Source organism: Drosophila albomicans, chromosome 3 (genome assembly GCF_009650485.2).
Source record: "Drosophila albomicans strain 15112-1751.03 chromosome 3, ASM965048v2, whole genome shotgun sequence".
In the NCBI taxonomy this organism is placed as follows: Eukaryota; Metazoa; Arthropoda; class Insecta; order Diptera; family Drosophilidae; genus Drosophila; species Drosophila albomicans.
The window spans coordinates 10,790,523-10,813,691 of record NC_047629.2 but is presented as its reverse complement, the minus strand read 5'-3'; the positions used below and the strand labels follow the sequence as shown (position 1 = coordinate 10,813,691).

The 23,169-nt window shown below is 38.3% G+C and overlaps 2 protein-coding genes across 2 annotated transcripts; one reads left to right on the top strand and one right to left on the bottom strand.

Moving 5' to 3' along the window:
• Positions 1 to 86: 86 nt before the first annotated feature.
• LOC117567470 (uncharacterized) lies at positions 87 to 9,309 on the bottom strand. Its single transcript, XM_034247490.2, has 7 exons — positions 9,225 to 9,309; positions 7,634 to 8,523; positions 7,381 to 7,470; positions 6,319 to 7,322; positions 6,037 to 6,256; positions 2,166 to 5,907; positions 87 to 1,430 (listed from the first exon to the last, which is right to left on the bottom strand). The coding sequence occupies exons 2-7, from the start codon at positions 8,491 to 8,493 to the stop codon at positions 195 to 197; spliced, it is 7,152 nt and encodes a 2,383-aa protein (XP_034103381.1). The 5' UTR covers positions 8,494 to 8,523; positions 9,225 to 9,309; the 3' UTR covers positions 87 to 194.
• A 302-nt stretch (positions 9,310 to 9,611) lies between these two features.
• LOC117567369 (transcription-associated protein 1) lies at positions 9,612 to 22,989 on the top strand. Its single transcript, XM_034247311.2, is given in 22 exon segments — positions 9,612 to 9,919; positions 10,417 to 10,602; positions 10,659 to 10,856; positions 10,925 to 11,091; positions 11,145 to 11,235; positions 11,296 to 11,434; positions 11,499 to 11,871; positions 11,934 to 12,156; positions 12,210 to 12,404; positions 12,462 to 13,079; positions 13,164 to 14,104; positions 14,106 to 14,157; positions 14,159 to 14,552; positions 14,676 to 14,971; positions 15,034 to 16,620; positions 16,682 to 16,967; positions 17,024 to 17,165; positions 17,234 to 20,027; positions 20,181 to 20,714; positions 20,852 to 20,980; positions 21,042 to 22,253; positions 22,345 to 22,989. Coding segments are annotated over 22 exon segments (11,367 nt in total). The 5' UTR covers positions 9,612 to 9,682; the 3' UTR covers positions 22,918 to 22,989.
• Positions 22,990 to 23,169: the final 180 nt, after the last annotated feature.

Genomic DNA, 23,169 nt, shown 5'->3' with positions numbered 1-23,169 from the left:
CTACAAATTAAATTAGCCATTATCGAGAATTACTTACTATCATTGACCGTGTATTGTACTTTCATTAAAATGAATAAGTATAGCAATTTTTACTTAAATAGTTTTTATTTAAAATTATGGAAATTATATATTTACAACACATACATTTACAAGACAACAAGACAAATTAGTTAGTCCGATTTGCAGATCTTTAACTATCTGCGTATGGAGCTGTTTAGGGGTAGGTAAGGGGAATATGTCGGATACATTGGATTGGGTTGAGTCGCCCGTTGCAGGGCACAGGCATCCTGATACTGCGACTGCATATTCATCACACCCATTTGCATGGGAATCTGCGAATTGGGATATTCACCACCCGAACTATAGGTGCCTGTGGGAGGACTCTGCTGTGGTGACATTCGGTAGCTATTGATAGCTCCATAATGTGACATCAAATTCGGGCTTATGTGCACGTTTGCAGTGCGATTGTTGGAGTTGCCACCGATGGCCGCTGAAGTGTGTTGCACGGGGGCTGAGGGCGTGTTACGAGTGTTTCTGTTTGTATTTTGCGATGATGTGATTGGCGCAATGTTCATGTTGCTTGCGTAGTATTTGTGGTACTGCAATGGAGCCACTTGTGTCTGCAGCATATTCGGAGGAGTTGATATATTCCGATTTTGCATCAACAAATGCGGCGGCGGTGTCATCGAATTGGGTGGTAACGGATGATGTGGGGAGGGAGTTAAGCTGGACTGAGCTCCAGGCGATGTATTGCAAGGTTGCGTTTCCAGACAATTGGTTAATTGCTGCAGCTTAGACAGGCTACAAAGGTTGCCACCAGCTAACGCTGGTGTAGTGCCCGAACTGTTGGGCACTGATATGGAATCATGATTTGCTTGTCGTTGGTCATTCGACGTAGCCGTCGATGGTGGTCCCAAGGTGCTTGAGACTGGGATTCGAGGTGTATTCGATACGGTTTCATTGCTTGCAATATTGTTTTGCAAGTAAAAGTTGTTGACAGCACAAGCCGAGGTTGGTTGATCGATGCGTTGATGCGAATTGGAAAGGGAATGAACTGAGCTATTTAGCGACATTCTCTGTTGGATCATTGTGGGCATGCCAACAATGTCATAGTTGGATGGATTCGACGAAAAGTTTTGCGATATTTGTGGAATGGGTACATAATCCAATGGTTGCAAGTTTTGCTGATGTCCATGCTGTCCACTTAGTTGCGTAAACTGCAAACTGCCCAACGAATCTTGCTGCGCTTTCGATATATTCGCAGCTGAGCTTTGAGCGTGCTGATGATGAGTATTCTGTGCTGTAGTTGCGCTAGCTGTTGGAATTTTTGCGTCACGTTGTTGTGCGTTATTCGACGCATTACCGCTACGAATTTGCTTGGGGGTCGGTGCTCGGTGCGACGTAGTCGGCGAATTTGCCACAATATCCGGCTGCAAATTGAAAAATTAATTAAAACATGTTACATAGTGCATTACATTTAAAAACAAGTAAAAAAGTTAGTCGAGTGTGCTCGACTGTGAGATACCCGCTACCCATTTTGAATAAAAGGAAAATATTGCGGTATTTTTTAAAATATACAAAAAACAATCGAAAATACTAAAAATATACCAAATGGTATATTTGTTACATCGATATAGTACCACATTCAAAATATACCATAGACGGCACAATATCCCAGATTGTCAGCAAAAGCAACTAAGACCCCTAGTAAGTAGGCGTTTTTGCCCATACAAAAGTATTTCTTTAATACCTTCCACAATTTTTATCTGATCGCAATCAAATTTTCAGGACTCATAAATACTATAGTTATTATTGTATACTCCAAAATTCACAGCTGTAGCTTGTTATTCTGCGTGCAAACATAACAAATGCTGTTATAGCTCTGTCGTTTATAGTCTCTGAGATCCAGTGTTTCATACGGATAGACACACAGACGGACAGACGGACAAGGCTAGATTGTCTCGGCTATTGATGGTGATCAAGAATATATATACTTTATAGGGTCGGAGATGCCTCTTTCTATCTGTTACATACATATTCTGCCGGCACAAAGTTATAATACCCTTCTACCCTATGGGTACCGGGTATAATAACATAAAAGAATAACAAAAACAAAAAAAAATACCATACCTATTAATAAACAGATTTCAAGTATTTAACATTACCTGCACATTCAGTTTCCTATTAGCATGTTGTTGGTGCTGCGAGCTTCCTATAATGTTCAAATTAGGTGAACCTTCTGGAGTTAAATTCATATTAATATTGCTTTGTTGCTGGATGTGTGAGTTCTGGATGGACATGTGCATCGGTGTCGTTGCTGATTGATTCTGCATTGAGCAGTCTGAATATTGACGGTGCATGTGTACGTTATTGTTCTCCGCTGCGTGATTGATAGTACCACCAATGGGTGCCGGGGATTCCATATTAATCTGCACATTCATGCCGCAGTCATAGTGCTGAATCTGGGATGCATTTGTTGCGGATTCTGCATTGTATGTCATGTTAGTATTGACATCTGCTTGGTTGCCAACTGGCAAGTTTGAATGCGATCCGGTCTGTATAATTGGTTGTGCAATTTTCAGTTTTTCCTCGCGCGAAGTAACCAAAGTGGCATTCACATTGTGATCTGGCTTTTGCTTCTGAGGTACGCCAGTTGGCTCTCGGCTGGGCAACAGAATAGTTGCTTCTGGTTGACTGGCACTGGCATGGCGTGGTCCAGGATTTTGTGCATTACTGACAGATTTAATTTGTTGTGGATTTATCTGCTTTTGTTGTGTGGCGCACTTCTGATTAAAGTTGCCAGCTTGATTATTCAGATTGTACTCATTGCAATTGGTTAAATGAGCATCGTCTCTTGGAGCATTGCCAGTATTAACCGCATTAATGTTTTGCGTCTTGGTCATATCATCTTTTTTAACGTTATTCTTGCGCTCTACCTTTTGCTTATCTTTTGGATGATGGATCTGATGATGTGCATGCATTGCAGATTGATAAGGATGATTTTGTGCCAAATTATATCTATAGGCCATTGTAGCCAGATCTTTATGGAATTGTTTATCCTTTTGTGAAGGTTCCAAATTGCTTATGTTGTAGCCATAATATTCCCACTGGCAGTACTGTGAAATGTGGTGATAGTTGGGCATTTGATTGATGGGAAACTGTGACGGAATTAAACTCTGTAACTGGGCATGATCATTGTTTTTTAGTTGGATTTTATCCCTAATAGGCAATGCTGTTGGCGGAGCACGAACATTGGACTTATCCTCTTCCTTGACCTGCACAAGTTGAGTTTGCTTCATAGCCTCCTTGTCGGTCATTGAGTTTACTTTATTTGAGTAGTAAGCTTCGGGTTTCTTGCCAACGTTATTGACGACTTCTTGCTTGGGCTGCGAAGTTTCCATAATTGCCTTTTTATTAATTTTTGGCTTCATATCCACTTCCTGCATTGTAGGAGCAATCACTGGCTTTTCCGCGATTTCCTGTTCTTTAATTGCTGGATTTGTTGCCTTGTTAACTTCATTGTAAAATGTTTGTTCCATTACAGCTTCATTGGAATTTGATATCTTTTGCTGTTCTTGCTCCGGTTTCTTGATCTCAACTGCTGCAGGAGTAGCAACAACTTTTGTATTGGTGTCTTTACTTTCCGTTATAGTTTCTGTAATGGTTTGCAAACTATCATTTGTTTGTTTGGGTTCGATGCTCATTGCTGCCGCATTGCAAACAATTGGCTGACTACAGTTCTTTAAACTCTGATCTACGTTGGTAATCACATCATTGTTTTTAAATTGCTGCTGTTCTTTTATGTCGACCACCATTGAATCCGTTTTTTCAACAACTGGCAAAAGTGTCTCAATTTTTTCCGATGCAACTGCAATGTTGTTCTTATGCTTTAAGTTTTCATCTAACATCTCAGGGCTTCCAGTTAACACTGAAGCAGTAGGCGCAGCAGTCGGAGTAGTTGGGGCAGCAGTAGAAGTTGTAGCCGGAGTAGCTGTAACATTTGTCGGAGTTGTAGAAGCAACCGTAGTTGGAGTAGCAGCAATTGAAGGCAAAACAGGAGCCGTAACAGGAGCAGAGGCTGCTGCAGTAGTAGCAGGAGCAGCGGCAGGAACTGCAGCAGGAGCAGCTAGAGAAGCAGCAACAGAAGGAGCAGCAACAGGTGCTGTATTTTCTTGAACAGCCTTTATTACATCCTTGGACTCAACCACAGGATTCTGCTCCAACTTGCAATCCACAGTTTTGGGTTCAATAATTTGTTTATCATATGAGCTTGTATCGGAGAATAATGTTTTCTTCGTTTTCTTGGCAACTGCATCCAAAACTTGCTCGTTACATTGCTCAGTGTTATTTATTTGTTTCGCATTGTCCTTTGCCTGTTGTACTGGTAGTTCTTTAACAGTATTGACAACCTCCTCAGGAATGGACTTCATTGACTCATCATTATCGCAATCAGTTGATGCAATTGCATTAGAGATATTCTCCACAGCTCTGTCTTCTTCGTGACGTTTCCCATTCGATTTCTTCCCTCTTAATTTGGGAACAATATTAATAGGTTTGTCAATTGACTCCTGTTTCTTAATATCCCGACCGACTTCCTGGACAATATTTGCCACTACTACAGCTTTTTCAACACTTTCTTTAGCAGTAATTGATATATCCTTATGATTGGAAATGTTATGCTCAATATTATCAATGTGGTCACGTTCAAAATGTTTCCTCTTGTTTGTGTGTGGAACCAAGTCCTTTCGCTTAGCCAAACGCAAAGCCCGTTTTGTTAGCATATTGGAGTCAGATGACTCAGATTTCTTGGAATATTTACTATCCGATGAATCAGAATTCTCGATTTTCTCTTCAAAAGGACGCTTGCACTTCTTGGAATCAACGAATGTCGTAGGCGTCGACTCGGCGCAGCACAACGTTTTTTTCAAAAAACTGACGTCTTCATCGAATTTGTCAGAGTTCAATAGACTGGGTTTAGAAGTTTCTTTCAGAATTTCAGTTGATGCAAACACTTGGGGTTCTGCGTGCTCCTCGCTTTTCTTTTTAAAGAAATCTTTTTCGTCATAATTATCCTCGAATTGATAACTCAAGTATTCACGATTTGATATGGGCTTGATATTATTAGCGGGCGATTTGGAAATTGACGTCAATGGACTCCAACGCAAGCAATCGGCTTCAATAATAATTCGAGTTTTGCTATGCGCCACTCGATTATGATGCATCAAAACCTTTTTCCAATCGATTTTCACCGTAATCTGGTATCGAATGTCGCCATCATTCTTGCGCAATTTAATAAAATTAAGTAGCTCAAAAGCTAATGCAATATCGGATATAGCTAAACCGGTTTTAATAGCTATATCCTTGAACGTGATGACTTTCTTATTCCTGTATTTATACAAGTATTCAAGCACTACCGATTTCCAATATGAAAAGTACGAAAGTCGTCCCAGATCCGATAACGGTTTCTCCGGTGTGCCCAATTGTCCTTCCTCACGACTCAGCAAGTAGCTAAAATCTATTAAGAATCTTCCATATCCTTGTCTTTGATATTGCGGCAACGTCAAAATGCACGACACATTATATTTTTGAGAACAGTGCTTCTCTTTCGAAAAATAGCCAACGAGATGGCAGCCAACTTGATCGTTTTTCGTCAGGATGTAGAAAAGAAATGGTTCCACATCATAATAAAGCGTTTTATGATCAAGAAAAAACTTGGCAAGCAAACACAAGTTTTGGCAGTAAATCTTATTCACATTGCCATCCACTTCAAAGACTGATATATCGCCTTGACGAAAGATCTCTGTGCCTGGTGGTTGCTTCCAAATGCACTTGTTTTGATGTCTGTCCAAGACGGAACGGCTTTTTGTGTACTTTAGGCAGAACTCGCATAAAAACAGCTTCAAAAGCCTAAGAAGAGATTAGATATTAAAATAAATCATGAAAATATTTGTTACTTTTACTGAATTCTCGGAGCATTTTTTGCTTTTGCAAAAAACAAATTGCATTAAATAAGAATATTTATATAAATTAAACTACCTTGCATACTCCTGTGGAAATGGACTAGAATACCAAGTTTCAATATTCCATTTGCCAATTTCTATGGATTTAGGACTTTGTCCAGAATGCAGGTGTGATGGACTTTTCTCCAACGGATTTTCACAATAGTTATTTGATACTTTAACCACTGCTTTTTGTAATACTTCTTGATACAAGTCAATATCCAATTGATTCACACCAGGTGGTAAGTGTTGATTTTCTATAATTTTTAAGCATTATTAAAAGGAATGTAAATTACAAAAAAAAATGTTTTATACATACCAAATTTTGTCTGACTGATTGTAGTATCGCTAGGATCCTTCAAATTGTCGATGCATTCATCATAATCTGTGGTATTGGCATCTTTTGCGTTTAGAATTTCCTTTGTTTTATCTTGAAATTGATCGGCATCATTATTCAACATTCGATACTTTAGCACTGTCTCTTTAGTAAGATAAGGAATATCATCATCATGTTTTACAAATGATTTTGTAGTTTCGAGAGGCATTGATTTCAAGATAACCATCTTTTTTTTTCCTGAATTCACTGGAGTTTCTTTTACAGCATCGAGAGTTTTGTTGGGTACAACACTTTGTGGCTTTATTGGTTCTACAGACGGTGATACTTGAGAATTGACAGCATCCAATATTTTAGTTTTTGTATAACTAAGGCCTTTGAAATTATTTTTATATTTGTTGTCAACTGGGTTTTTTGCCACTGCTGCGAACCCCCAATTTTCTGATGACCCTTCCAGCAAACTTTCTTTATCATTTGATGATGATCGGAAATCAAATTTTTTTTCATTCTCAAAAATGTTTTCCTTTAAAGTACTTCTATCCGAATCATAATCTTCATCATCATTGTCTTCATCGCATTCTGAGCTATCACTCGAACTATCGCTTGAATCCGACTCAGAACTTGAAGATGTGCAAGAATCTGATGAGGAACTTTCATCCTGATCATCGCAGCCAGCATTCTTTTCATCATCATCGTCCTCTTCATCTTCACTGTCACTTGAGGAAGTTGATGATGATAGATCCGAATATGTTCGTTTCCGACTAAGTTGATTTGCAATTTGTTCACGTTGAAAATTTGGTTTCTTTTGCTTAATTTGTGTGTCAAATTTATTAATTATGGCGCAATTCTTTTTCTTTTGCTTACTGCCGCCCACTATATTGTTACATTGTTGAGACGTTGATGGATTATCAATGAAACGTTCATTTTTGATCATCGGTCGCTTGCAATTAGTATAAGCTTTCTGCGACGAATTGGCGTACTGATGAACTCTGAAACAAATATGATTTTAAACATAATTGAATTGTTTAAATGTTGTTTGGTAATTACCTTTCACTTCCAAGCTCAAACTTGATGCTGGAACTATCTCTTCGAACAGATTTGGGATTTTCAACATTTTGCTTCAAACATGCTTTGCATCTGGAATAGTTCAAATTTGATTATATGTAATTCATTGATATGAGTGTTACTTTTTTATAAAAATATTATTCTCTTCAAATTTAAGATTCAGTAAAATAATAATAAGTCACTGAATGGACAATTCCATATTACAATTATAGTCGTCCACCTCTAGTTAACTTACCGATAGGGATGCTTCGGCTTCTTATCTGGAATCGTGTCCAGACATGTCAGATGGAAGTGATTTTTGCAAACGAAACATTGCAGTAGACATGGTCCTCGGTTGCGTATCTTGCACACTGCGCAATCAGCACACTTTTGGCAGTTCCATAAAGTTCCCTTCGTAACAAGCATATAGAGAAGCACATATGATTGAGACTTGCATCTGCCCGCGATGTTGGCACAAGTCGTATGCAGTGATATTCCACATTGTTTACAAGAGCTTAGTGGTTCTGGAATCCCATTGAGATTCTTTTGAGCGTTGCCCGAGCAATGTGCACAAGTCTCTTCGCCCTTGATAAGTACATCTGTTTCTGGCGCTGCTTTTCTCGGTGTTGTCAATGACTTTCCCTTTTTGTATAGCTTTCCTTCCTGTATCAAGAAACCAGCATCAACGGCCTTTTTAATGGATGTCTTGATGACGGCTTTAAAATCCACATCGGGCGACAGATCGATACAGTTAAACTTCTGTATATAGTTTTCAATATTTTTTATAGTAGATCCTTCACATTCCCCCAAATCATTGACTGCCTTGGCAACCACCTTGTAGAGATTTGTATTTTTGTCAACTTTAATTCGCCTTTTGGCCATTGGAGCCTTATAGGAATGTAAGCCTTTATTGTAAACTTTGATCACCGCTCCCGACTCGACTGCTTTTTCCAGTTTCTCTGCAACGATATCTTCGTGAAACTTATGATGCGTCCCGATGGCTTGACATATTCTTTGCACACTCGGTCGCTGCTTCTGAGATCGGATTTTCGAAATCGCTTCGAGTATCCATTGCTTCCACGTATCCATGTTTATGTCATGAGCAGATTCCCTCATTTTGCGGTTCCTTTAGCTACAAATATTTGTCTAAAAATAAATACAAATATTTAATTTTTAAGTTTGTAATTAACAATTGAAGTAAAAGTTTGTTGTTCGTTTCAAAGCCAAAAACTCTTATTCTTATTGATATCACGTTCATACGACGCCAATATTAAATTCGAAAACTTTAAAAATTTTGCAAGCAAGCCCACATTCTAATAGTTTTTAATTTAAATAATGGCTGCACACTGCAAATGTTTATGAAATTCATAAATAAATAAATAAAAACATCAAATTATTTAATATGAAAAGGGAATATAACTTTTTTAAGCACTCGGCGTTTCAGTCGACTTATGTATACTTTTTATGCGGATGTCTATACATTCATGCATACTTACGCACACACATAGAACATACGTGTGTGCATGTACATAAACTCTTTAGAAATATGTATATTTAAAGGTATATTCAGCGGCTAACTATAGTGTTATCGAAATAAAACTAATTTTTACGAGCTGAAAACATTAATATTCTTTTAGTTAATGTAAAAACATCTATTTTCAATTCACATTATATGTTTGTATGTATGTACATTTGCATGCAAGTACGTTCTCTAAAGTATCAAGTAGGCTCCATTGAGATTGAAAATCAGAAAATTTACACAATTTTCTGTATGTCCACTAAATCTGCTATGCTGCACGACAGTTGCATTAACTATAGCACTGTTTATTGTTATTTAAAAAACTTACAGCACAAAGATTTACTGCGTATTCTGCTTAGTTCACACAAAACTTTATTTGTTAATAAAGTAGATTTTTCACAAGTGTGACCGCATTGCCAAAATACCAAAACTAGTTATACGTGTTCATATGAAACAGTGGAATGAAACTCGTTGCAGGAAGCATATATAATAACTATAACATCTCTTCATAGATATTATTTGGTTAATTATACACTTTTAAATTATATATTTCTCATATTACCTATTTTGAAATACTTAAATCCAACACTTTATTTAATTTGTTTTAATTTTCTTTAGAAAGGTATTTTTGGTATTTACAGTATATTAAATATTTGCTTATTTTAACTATCGACGCTATGTTGCAGTAACGCAAACACCCTGTGCTCCAGTTGTTAGTGCGCTACTTTAGCAGACCGGTGCAAACATTTTGTTTCATTGCAAAAAAGAATTAAATGGTCACTTAAAATGGCACACAACGAAAATTCACCGGCTAATACATTCCGGAATTATTTGAGTGTTCTCAATGATCCGACCGGAACTGAGGATATCAAATTGAAGGCCACTCAGGAGCTGAGTGAGAACTTCGAAATGATCATGCAGTCTCCTTCGTACCCCTCCTTTTTGGAAAATGCTCTGAAGACATTTATGCGAATTCTACAGGAAGGTGAACCTCAATTTATACAGGAGAATACAATACAACATGTAAGTACATACAATTGTTTTAGTGTTGTCTGCAAAATGTAAACATGAATTTCCCAGAGCACACATGCTGGTGTGTTTTGTATGCGGTGTGTGTGTGTGTGTTCTTATGCTAAATTCACAATGTGCTTGGTGCATTGTTTACTTTTGCACAAGTTTTAACTGGAGATTTTCAATGTTCATAAAAATTAGTCTTTGTTGGTTTGTTGTCAGTTGGTTTGTTGTCATTTAGTGCATTTAAATTATTCGGTTTATATGAGTTAAATGTTTTGTGATATTATTGTACTTACTATATTTCACCGCATGATGAAATGTGAACGAAGATCAATTTCATTCTTTGTATCTGGAATAATGCATTTTATGTTTATTAATTTTGTCTCTACAATGAAATGGAAAATGGACTTCCTACTAATATGCATCGTTCATCCTAGCTTATTATACTAAGTTCATAATACTAAGTTCCTACATACATACATATAATTAGTATCCTATATTTGCAGATTCGAAAGCTGATCTTGGAGATGATTCACCGATTGCCTATTACGGAAAATTTAAGACAGCACGTCAAATCTATCATTACCATGATGCTTAAATTATTAAAAACAGATAATGAGGAAAACGTCCTCATTAGCCTGCGCATAATTATTGAGCTGCATAAACATTTTCGACCGTCCTTCAACCCTGAAGTAAGTACAAATGTTATCAAATAACTAATAAATAATCTTATATATCTTCATTTTAGATCCAGCTGTTTCTAGGATTTGTGAAGGAGATTTACACAAATCTGCCAAATCACTTGACGTCAATTTTTGAAACAACGAACGATATTTGGGTTTCGGATTTGAAGGATCTAGAAATAGAAATGCTGTTACCAGAAACGTATTCAATAAGGACTGTTCACGTTGAAAAGCCACTGGAACATAATGCGCAGCAAATGATTGTTAGTATTAGTAAAATAGCATTTGTAGAGAAATTCGCTAAATAATGATATTTATTCTTGTTTTCTAGTACAACCTGCTTCCACGAGGTATTTTGTCATTGAAAGTTCTCCAGGAATTGCCCATTATCGTGGTATTAATGTATCAGATATATAAAAACGCTGTACATCAAGAAGTTGCCGAGTTTATACCGTTGATATTAACAACAATCAACTTGCAGCCAACTGTTATTCAAAGGTAACTTTTCAATATTAATTCTAGCAGTTGTAATTATTTTATACTCTTTATAGAAGCTCTGCGCAAAAAGAAATTTTCGTCGACTTTATGGGAGCTCAAATAAAAACGTTATCATTTCTAGCTTATATTGTTCGAATTTATCAAGTGAGTTTAATGTAAATGTAAATAACTTGACTGGTTGCTAAACTATTTCTCTTTAATTAGGAAGTAGTGATTTCCAACTCATTATCAGTAACCAATGGCATGCTAAACTTAATGGAACATTGTCCAAAAGAGGCGGCTCATCTGAGAAAAGAATTGTTGATTGCAGCGCGACATATTTTCGCAACAGACTTACGCCAAAGTAAGCTACATTTTCGACTTAATTTATACATTAAATTAACCTGAACTTTTTGCTTGCCTTTTAGAATTCATTCCATCGATAGATAAATTGTTTGATGAGGACTTGCTCATTGGCAAAGGGGTTACTTTAGATTCGATTCGCCCATTGGCGTATTCAACACTCGCCGATTTGGCACATCATGTGCGACAAAGCTTAAGTTTAGATGTCTTGATAAAAGCTGTCAATTTGTTTGCAAAAAATGTGCATGATGAAACGCTTGCTGTTGGTATACAAACTATGTCGTGCAAGCTGTTATTAAATTTAGTCGATTGCTTGAGACATCACAGTGAAATTGAACCGCAAAGATCGAGAAATATTCTCGGCACTTTGCTGAAAATCTTTGTCAAGAAGTTCGAAACTATTGCGCAAATTCAGCTGCCACTAATTATTCAGAAATGGTAAGTCTTACGGTATTTTATTACACGAAACTTATATATAAATGCATCATATTGAATTGCAGCAAGGGACAATCTCAAGCTGGTGCTACTGGAAATATAACTGGCTCGTTTTCTGGGCCTGCAAGTGTGGCAGAGGTCAAAGAGGAAAATTTGACCGGTGATCAAGCAAAAATGGCGCAAGGTTCACAATTGGTTTGTTCAGTAAATGTCGCCGAATTCCGGAGCCTGGTTAAAACGCTTGTTGGTGGTGTTAAGACAATTACTTGGGGATTCTTTAACTCAAAGGTATGTTATTTGAAATGTTAATGTATTATTAAACTTATCTTATTTTGATTCAGGGGTTGGACACCACGCAGATGCATGAAAAACTTTTTAATCCCGAAATATTGTGTACATATATTGACTTGGTGCATTTTGCAATGGAAGCTTTAGATATATATACGATAAATGTAAATCCAAATCAACAACGCACATCCGGATTAATTTCACGCAGCAAAGAGGAAAAGGAAGTGCTGGAACACTTTAGTGGCATTGTAAGTTCATCTAAGACTATTATTATACAATATACTTAATGCTCTTTTTATTTGCAGTTTCTCATGATGCATTCGCAGAATTTCCAGGAGATTTTTGCCACTACAATCGATTTTCTAGTGGAAAGGATTTACAAAAATCAATCGCTACAAGTGATAGCAAACTCTTTTCTAGCAAATCCAACAACGTCACCATTGTTCGCAACTGTTTTGGTTGAGTATCTGCTGGAGAAAATGGAGGAAATGGGTTCTAATGTGGAGCGATCGAATTTATATCTGCGTCTGTTTAAGCTTGTCTTTGGCAGCGTTAGTCTATTTCCAGTTGAAAATGAACAAATGTTGCGCCCGCATCTACATAAAATAGTTATTCGCTCCATGGAATTAGCGTTGATTTCGGACGAGCCCTATAACTATTTTCTGCTTCTAAGGGCTTTGTTCAGATCAATTGGAGGTGGCAGTCATGACCTTTTATATCAAGAGTTTCTTCCCCTCTTGCCAAATCTTCTGGAAGGTCTCAATAGATTACAGAGTGGTTTCCACAAGCAGCATATGCGCGATCTTTTCGTTGAACTCTGTTTGACTGTGCCAGTGCGTCTCTCATCCTTGCTTCCTTATCTGCCTATGCTAATGGATCCGTTAGTTTCCGCTTTGAATGGCTCACCGACACTAATAAGTCAGGTAAGTGTACTCTCAAATATTAGACAAGAATGTTAAATCGACCGTACTAAACTTTAATTAAATTATACAAATTTTTAATTTTAGGGCCTAAGAACTTTAGAGTTATGTGTTGATAATTTGCAACCAGATTTTCTTTATGATCATATACAACCTGTGAGAGCAGCTTTGATGCAAGCGCTGTGGAAAACCCTTAGAAACCAGGATAATGCAGCACTTGTGGCATTCAGAGTTCTTGGTAAATTTGGAGGTGGTAATCGAAAAATGATGGTAGAGCCACAAACATTGAATTATGACCAAAATGAAATGCCCAAAATATCGATAGTAACTTATTTCCAAGAATACGAAAAGCCCATCGAGTTTCCTGTCGACAATGCCATTGAATCTGCTTTTAAAGCGCTAAGTTCAAATACAACAGATCAGTTTTACCGACGTCAAAGCTGGGAAGTTATTCGATGTTTCTTAGCTGCATTTATTAGTTTGGATGATGAAAAACATACACTACTGAAGCTGTTTACCCACAACGATTTTGTCGAGAGCAACATTATGAATTGGCCCATTTTCCATAATAAAATTGAAGCAACCAGTGTAAGGGGAACACATCAGACTGCCTTGATTGGCATGTTAGTGGCCTCTGCCACCAAAGATCTACGGGATTCAGTGTGTCCAGTAATGGCGGCTGTAGTAAGACACTACACTATGGTCGCAATTGCTCAGCAAGCAGGACCATTCCCACAAAAGAGTTATTCTTCAAATGGCATTGATCCGATGGTGCTGATTGATGCTTTGGCGGCGTGCATGGGCCATGAGGAGAAGGAATTGTGCAAACCAGGTATCGCTTGCATGGGTATTATCTTGGACACCGCAACCAACATAATGGGCAATAAGGACAGAGCCTGCAAATTACCACTAATGCAATATTTAGCTGAGAAAATGACTGCGTTGTGCTATGATCGTCCATGGTATGCAAAAGTTGGCGGTTGTCAAGCCATTCAATTCCTCTGCAAGCACATGTCACTGCGTGCTCTACCAGCACCTTTTCAACTTTCTTAAAGCATTTATGTTTGTCTTGATGGATCTGGGAAGGCGATGTTTCGAATGGCGCTCTAGATATCACTAAAAATTATATGAAAACCATGCTGGAAATATGCTTGTCTCCAATTAGTATCAATTCCCGGAATGATGAGCTTGAAGACTTGCAAGCAAAAGCTACGTATGAAGTAATTCACGAACTTGTGCGTCACATAACAAGTCCAAATTCGATTGTCAGAGAAGAATCGATGGTTTTATTGCAACACATTGGCTCGATACAAAAGAAAACAGTGTCTGAAGTCATGGATCCTCACAAAGACGTCCTTGCGGACATAATACCGCCCAAAAAGCATTTATTGAGACATCAGCCTGCCAATGCACAAATCGGACTGATGGATGGCAATACATTTTGCACTACTTTGGAGCCACGTCTCTTTACTATAGGTAAGTGAGCATTTTTGTCTCCATGATCCAATTTTATGTCAAGTAATTCTTTGAAATCAGACCATCCTTATATTTGTTTAAAAAATTAATGAAAGTTTTGTATTTTTTATCTGTATTTAACAGATTTATCAAACACTTATCACAAGCTCTTTTTCCATGAGTTGCTTACGCTAAGTGAAGCTGAGGATGCTACCTTGGCCAAACTTGATTGCTACAAAAATGTTTCTAACCTTATACCGTTAAGGATAAGTGCTCTACGCGCTTTGGCAGCATGTCATTATATAAACGACATTGGCTATAAGGAAAAGATTATAAACATTATTTTCAAGGTGATGGAGAGTGATAAACCAGAGTTGCAGGAAACTTCATATCAATGCATGAAGACTTTTATTAGCGGCATAACTCTCGACAGAGAAAAGGTAATTTGAAATATTGTGAACTTACATATAACTAAGATTGTTAATTGTATTTTATACTGCAGATTCAACTAGCTATGCGACCCCTGTTGCTGAAGCTTGGCGACCACAGGCACTTGTCTATTCCAGCCCTTAAACGTTTGTCATATTTTACGCAACTTTTCCCTCAAATGTTTAATGAGAAACTGAGTGAGCAAATATTGATGCATTGTGCCAAAATAATCGAAATATTCGTTAACCAATACAAGTGCACAAATGATTCAATGAACTTCTTTTCCACATCGAAAGGAGGCGATTATGAGCAGAAAATCGTGACACTTATTGAAATGTTTTATCATATCACAGCATCGTCAAAGTATATTGAGAAGTTGTGTCAACTTGTCTTGCAAACTGAAAAGAATCTGATGATCGAAGCTTCGAGTCCATACCGTGAAGCTTTACACATGTTTCTGCAACGTTTTCCTGTCGAGACCGTTGATCTCTTTATGATTGAAGACTTCATGACTGATTCGCAATGGAATCGCTTTTTTATTTTTATACTCAAGCACAAGAACGGTCAAGCTTTTCGATCGGTTATCAAGAATTCAAAGTACACAATTTTATTGGATTATCTGAACTGGAGTGCAGATGTTGTGAATAAAAACAAATACGATGTGCAACACCAAGCAGTATTGATCATCTACACTCTGATGGAACTGGATGATCAATGGATACCAACGAAACCCGATATTGTCGATGCTCTAAGAAATATGTGGCGCAATAATTTGTATTCAACATGCGTGGAAAATGTAGCTTGTGATTTGTGGCATTTAGTGGGAAAAATACTCTTGCTATATTTCTCTAACAACACAAATGACATTGATTTACTGTTCCAACTCTTGAGAGCATTATGTTTACATTTTATACCTGATGTTTATTTTCTGCGCGATTTTCTACAGAACACTGTGGCACAGAGCTTCACAGTCAACTGGAAAAGAAATGCATTCTTTTATTTTGTTGAGAACTTTAACAATAATGCATTTTCCGAAGATGTAAAAGCGAAAATAATAACATCAGTTATAATCCCATGTTTCACAGTGAGCTTCGACAAAGGCGAAGGAAACAAGTTAATTGGCGCTCCGCCAACACCTTACCAAGAAGATGAGAAGAACATCGTGTCAGTGTTCATTAATAAAGTCTTTGATCCTGAAAAGCAGTACGATGATGCAGTAAGGATAGCGTTATTGCAACTAGCATGTCTGTTGGTTGAGCGTGCTTCGCAACATATTCACGATGGCGATGCAAACAATAAACGACAAGGCAATAAGCTGAGACGATTGATGACCTTCGCATGGCCCTGTTTGCTAAGCAAGAATTGTGTTGATCCCACAGCGCGATACCATGGCCATCTTCTGTTGGCCCACATCATAGCCAGACTGGCAATACATAAGAAAATCGTACTCCAAGTTTTTCATTCGCTGCTCAAAGGACATGCTCTCGAAGCGAGACCAATTGTCAAACAAGCCCTGGACGTGTTGACACCAGCGATGCCCCTCCGCATGGAGGACGGCAATACAATGCTAACCCACTGGACTAAGAAAATTATTGTGGAGGAAGGTCACGCCATACAGCAGTTGTTTCACATACTCCAATTAATTATACGGCATTATAAGGTACTGTTTAAACCTATATTTAACATATATTAATTCTATTAAAACATCTCTGGTTTGATAGGTTTATTTTCCAGTGCGACATCAACTGGTGCAACATCTTATTAACTATATGCAACGTTTGGGATTCCCTCCAAGCGCGTCGATTGAGCACAAAAAATTGGCTGTGGATTTAGCTGAAGTTATCATAAAATGGGAACTACATCGGATTAAGGAAGATGAAAGAGACGTGAAGATCGAAGAATCCGAAGAGGAATTAAAAGACGTTCAGCACGTGAAAAGGACCGCGACCGAGTCGACAGAAAGCCGCAAGAAAACGGCGGAGGGTACAGCATCAGCCACTGCACAAGGCGAGTAATATATGATGTCGTGAAAATATAATATTAATATCGAAAATTGTTAACAGGAAGCGGAAGAACCGATGACCTGCTTCGATCAATAGATAAGTCTTACTGCGATACAGTGCTCAACTTCCTGATACGCTTGGCATGTCAAGTTAATGATCTGCAGCCAGGGATTATTTCGCCCGGCGAGAATCTATCAAGACGGTTGGTTATCCACACAATTTAATTATATATATTTTTTGTATTTTTCATATACATATTTTCCATTTCAGCTGCATTATGCTATTGAAGTTGGCCATGCGTCCAGAGATTTGGCCCCAACCGTTTGATATTAAATTGAACTGGCTAGACAAGGTGTTGACTACAATTGAGACGCCGCAGCACAACTTAAACAATATTTGCACAGCCATTGACTTCCTCACGTTCTTGACGACAATTTTGAGCCCAGAACAATTAGTGACTATTGTGCGACCTGTTCAGCGAGGTCTATCGCTGTGTATTATACATCAGAATACGCGAATTGTGCGTTTAATGCACATCTTTTTGACGCGTCTAATGGCGATCTTTCCACCGGACGTACAGCATAAGCACAGTGAATTGGATGTTTTATATAGTGCTATAAGCAAAATGATTACAGAGAATCTTACATACTATGAGAAGACGCCGCAACCAAATGCATCTTCCCTGTTTGGCGCCCTGATGATTCTAAAGGCTTGCACTACCAATAATCCGACTTATATAGATCGGATATTGGTGCAGTTTATAAGGGTATTGAATCGCCTTACAAAAGATCATATTAACATAAACACGAATGGCGCCGTGAATCCACCACCAGCTGACTCCAATTCCTTGGCTCTAGAGTTATTGGTATTATCGCTAGAATTGATCAAAAATCGCATTGTGATAATGAGTGTGGAAATTCGCAAACTATTCATTGGTACAATACTGGTTAGCCTCATAGAAAAGAGCTCGGAAGTCAAGATAATCAAATGCATCATTAAAATGCTGGACGATTGGGTAAAAAGCAAGGATACGAATCTTGCAACACAAGTGCCATCCATACGTGAAAAATCTGCACTACTGGTGAAATTGATGCAATACGTTGAAAAGAAATTCGTCGATGAAGTTGAACTGAATGTGCAATTTTTGGAAATAATCAACTACATCTATCGCGATGAGGTGCTGAAACAAACTGAACTGACAAGTAAACTGGAAGGCGCCTTTCTCAATGGACTTCGTTTCCAAAATCCGCATATTCGGGCAAAATTCTTTGAAATCCTGGACTCATCAATGCGTCGTCGGCTTCACGATAGACTGTTGTATATAATCTGTTCACAGGCATGGGACACGATTGGATCTCATTATTGGATAAAACAATGCATTGAACTCCTAATACTTACTGCCAATACGATGACACAAATTCAATGCTCGAATGAAGCATTCAAAGTTCCTAGCATTACTTCGGTGATTCCAACTAATGCAACCGATTCGCAAGAAAATACTTTCGTCTCATTTTTATCATCGCAGTCCGAATCTTTTGAGAATGTGCAAAGTGTTAATGACAAAGATGATGTGTTTGATATTGATTTAAAGTTGGAATTTACATCCGTGCGCAAGGAAGATTGCCAACAAATACTGCCCACTCGACGTGACACGCTCGTGGAGCTGATATACAAGCAGGCCGAGTTCCTCGAAGCCAATCGTAATATTCGCACTGATCAAATGCTAGTGGCCACGTCACAGTTGTGTCACATGGACACACAATTGGCGGAGAGCATTTGGTTGTCGATCTTCCCTAGTATTTGGAATATATTCTCAGATGACCAGCGCGTAAACATTTCTAAGGAATTAATACCTTTCCTTGCATCGGGCACGAACGTGAATCAAAAGGATTGTAGTCCCAGCACGCTCAACACATTCGCCGAAGGTTTAACGAAGTGTAATCCACCGATATACATTCCCCCTAATCTTTTAACCTATCTCGGAAAATCCCATAATCTTTGGCATAGAGCTATCTTGGTATTAGAAGACTTGGCCTTGACACAGGCAGCGCGAAGTGATGCAAATCTTGCAGAGGCCAATAGCCAACCTGAACTCGACTCCCAACAGTTGAACAACATTTATGATTCGCTATCCAAAATGTATTCGTCAATGCACGAAGAAGATTTGTGGGCTGGATTATGGCTAAAGTTTGCCCATTACCCAGAGACGAATATAGCTATCTCATACGAGCAAATGGGTTTCTTTGAAGAAGCTCAAGGCGCATACGATTTAGCCATGTCTAAGTTTAAGCAGGATCTCAATGGCGGCCTTATACAAATTGACATAAATAGCGAATTGTTGTTGTGGGAAAAGCATTGGATGCGGTGTGCCAAGGAGCTTAATCAATGGGACATTTTATTGGACTATGCTCAGACTAATCGAGAAAAGAACATGTTTCTTATTTTGGAGAGCTCGTGGCGCGTTCCTGACTGGAATTTAATGAAGACGGCGCTATCCAAAACAGAGCAATGCTACTCTAAGCACTATGGATATAAACTTAATCTGTACAAGGGATATTTATCCATTTTGTATCAAGAGGACAGACAAGCAACAAGTGTGGAGCGTTACGTTGAGATTGCCTCTAGCTTGTGCATCAGGGAGTGGCGACGTTTGCCCCGCATTGTCTCCCATATCCATCTGCCATTCCTTCAAGCATCGCAGCAAATTATGGAACTACATGAAGCGAGTCAAATACATCAAGGTTTGTCACAGTCGAGAAACTCGTCGCTTCACGACATGAAAGCCATTGTTAAGACATGGCGCAACCGATTGCCCGTTATTTCAGATGATTTATCGCATTGGAGCGATATATTCACATGGCGGCAACATCATTATCAGATCATTACGCAACACCTGGAACAACAATCGGATCAGGGTAGCACAATGCTAGGTGTTCACGCATCTGCACAGGCCATCATTTCTTTTGGCAAAATTGCCAGAAAACATAATCTTACTGGTGTGTGCCAAGAAACTCTTTCCAGAATATACACTATACCATCGGTGCCCATTGTGGATTGTTTCCAGGTAATTTAACAAAATACTCTATTGATTTATCGTAGTAAACTGGAAATAAATCAAATTTAAAATCCTTACGGCAGCGCTTATAAGTTAGCGCATAAGCTGATAGAATCATACTCACTACTTACATCTTTTAAATAATCAATCCTTCTTTCACAGAAAATACGGCAACAAGTGAAATGCTACTTGCAAATGCCCTCAACATCGGGCAGAAATGAAATCAATGAGGCTCTTGAAGTGATCGAGTCCACAAACTTAAAGTATTTCACCGGAGAAATGAATGCGGAATTCTATGCTCTCAAAGGTCTTCTTTTGGCCCAAATTGGACGCACCGACGAGGCGGGAAAATCGTTTAGCGCGGCGGTTCAACTCCACGATGGACTCACAAAAGCCTGGGCTATGTGGGGTGATTATATGGAAAAAATATATTTGAAGGAGAAGCAAATCTCGTATGCCGTAAATGCATTGATTTGTTATCTCCACGCTTGCCGCAATCAAAACGAGAGTAAAACTCGCAAATACATAGCCAAAGTGTTGTGGTTCTTGTCATACGATTCCGCGGATACTTTGATAAGTACGTTTGAAAAATACGTATCGGGAATACCACCATCTTACTGGTTGCCTTGGATTCCACAACTTCTCTGTTGTCTCGAGCAATTTGATGGTGATGTTATACTTAATTTACTAAGCCAGGTAAGTTAAACGCATTTGTTATATTGTCACCTCGATATGTTGTGCATATGCAAACAACAATATTTTAATTAATTACAAAAGACAATATACATAAAAATTTATACTACTGTGTAATAAAAACATATATTTATTTTTAGATTGGACGACTTTATCCTCAGGCGGTTTACTTCCCTATTCGCACCCTGTACCTGACCTTAAAAATCGAGCAAAGAGAAAAGCATAAATCCGCGGAGCAGGCAGTATTTGCCGGTAAACTGGTGTCAACGGTAAGTAACTATCATGATTTGTTCTTAATTGCATTATTTTATATCCGTTTTTTTTTTATAGAACTTGGAAAATCCTTCTACGATGTGTGGTCGAAGTGCAGCGCCCACAGCCTCTGTCAATCCCATTAAAGCAACTCCGCCGATGTGGCGTTGCTCCAAGGTAATGCAACTGCAGCGTGAAGTGCACCCCACCATTTTGAGTTCCCTTGAGGGTATTGTGGATCAAATGGTGTGGTTTAGAGAGAGTTGGACTGAAGAAGTTCTGCGGCAACTGCGTCAAGGATTAATTAAATGCTATGCCATAGCATTTGAGAATCGAAATACGGTTGTGAATGCAACGATAACGCCACACACGCTGCATTTCGTGAAGAAACTGGGTTCCACATTTGGCATTGGCATTGAGAACGTGCCTGGATCTGTAACGTCATCCATCTCGCACTCAGCCGCTTCAGAGTCACTGGCAAAGCGAGCGCAAGTCACATTCCAAGATCCTGTTTTCCAGAAAATGAAAGAACAATTTACGAATGATTTTGATTTCTCCAAGCCAGGAGCAATGAAATTGCATAATTTGATCTCTAAATTGAAAACGTGGATCAAAGTCTTGGAAGCAAAGGTGAAAAAGCTACCCACATCCTTCTTAATTGAAGACAAATGCCGCTTTTTATCGAACTTTAGTCAGAAGACAGCTGAAGTCGAGTTGCCTGGTGAACTCTTGATTCCCTCATCTTCTCATTATTATGTGCGCATTGCACGCTTCATGCCACGTGTAGAAATTGTGCAAAAGAATAATACGGCGGCCCGTCGATTGTATATAAGGGGCACAAATGGAAAAATTTATCCTTACCTCGTGGTTCTCGACTCAGGTCTTGGCGATGCACGACGCGAGGAACGAGTGCTGCAGCTCAAACGAATGCTCAACTATTACTTAGAGAAACAAAAAGAAACCAGCCGTCGATTCCTCAATATAACTGTGCCAAGAGTCGTACCCATTTCGCCTCAGATGAGACTTGCCGAGGATAATCCAAACAGCGTCTCGTTGCTGAAGATATTCAAAAAATGTTGTCTCAATGTTAAAATGGATTACGATATGCCTATTGTAAAATATTACGAGCGTCTATCGGAAGTTCAAGCACAAGGAACACAGATTTCGCATACAATCTTGAGAGAGATTTTCTCAGAAGTGCAGTGGACGATGGTTTCAAAGACACTGCTGAGACAATGGGCGGTAAGCACATTTGCGGCCGCTACAGATTTTTGGCAGTTCCGAAAAATGGTAAGAGAATATACAAATTTCTCATAATTATTGATATTAGACGTTTTAGTAGCGCCATTAAATAATTAACTAATTTCTAATCTTATTTCAGTTGACACTTCAATTGGCATTAGCGTATCTTTGTGAGCATGCTCTAAATCTGACGCGCTTAAATCCAGACATGATGTACCTACATCAGGACTCCGGACTGATGAATATTTCATATTTTAAGTTTGATATCAACGATGATAAACAACAGTTTAATCAACACAGACCAGTGCCATTCAGATTGACTCCCAACATTGGTGAATTTATAACTAACATTGGTATTTCTGGACCACTGTCAGCTGCAATTGTAGCAACAGCTCGTTGTTTCATTCAACCCAACTACAAACTTAGTTCGATATTACAAACAATTTTGCGAGATGAAATTATCACGTTACAAAAGAAAGGATTTAGGCAAAGCAAGGTATTGGATGCATCCGATGAGCCCTCCGTTGACAATAACACAATGGAGCACACGGTTCGCGTGGTGAATTCAGCTGTGGATACAATTTTATTACGATTAAATAAAATCTCATATTTCGATAATATTGAAAAGAAAAAGGTGTCAGCCCTCATTCAATCTGCAACGAATATTGAGAACCTTTGTCGTATGGACCCGGCTTGGCATCCATGGCTTTAAGTTTAAGTTTTCATTGTAATTAGCATAATATACATATTTGTAATAAAGACATGACTTTTAATATGAATGTAAGATTCAGTTTTTTAAATTACCAATGAAAACCTCAGCAATTTTAGTCTTAACCAGGTAAATTTATCCTCCAAATATTGAAATATCTTTACTATTACTATTCACAAGATCGAGTTATAACTTATTTTTTAAATATTTGCCTAATATTCAGTCCCAACCGTTTTTAGTTACACTTGTAACCAT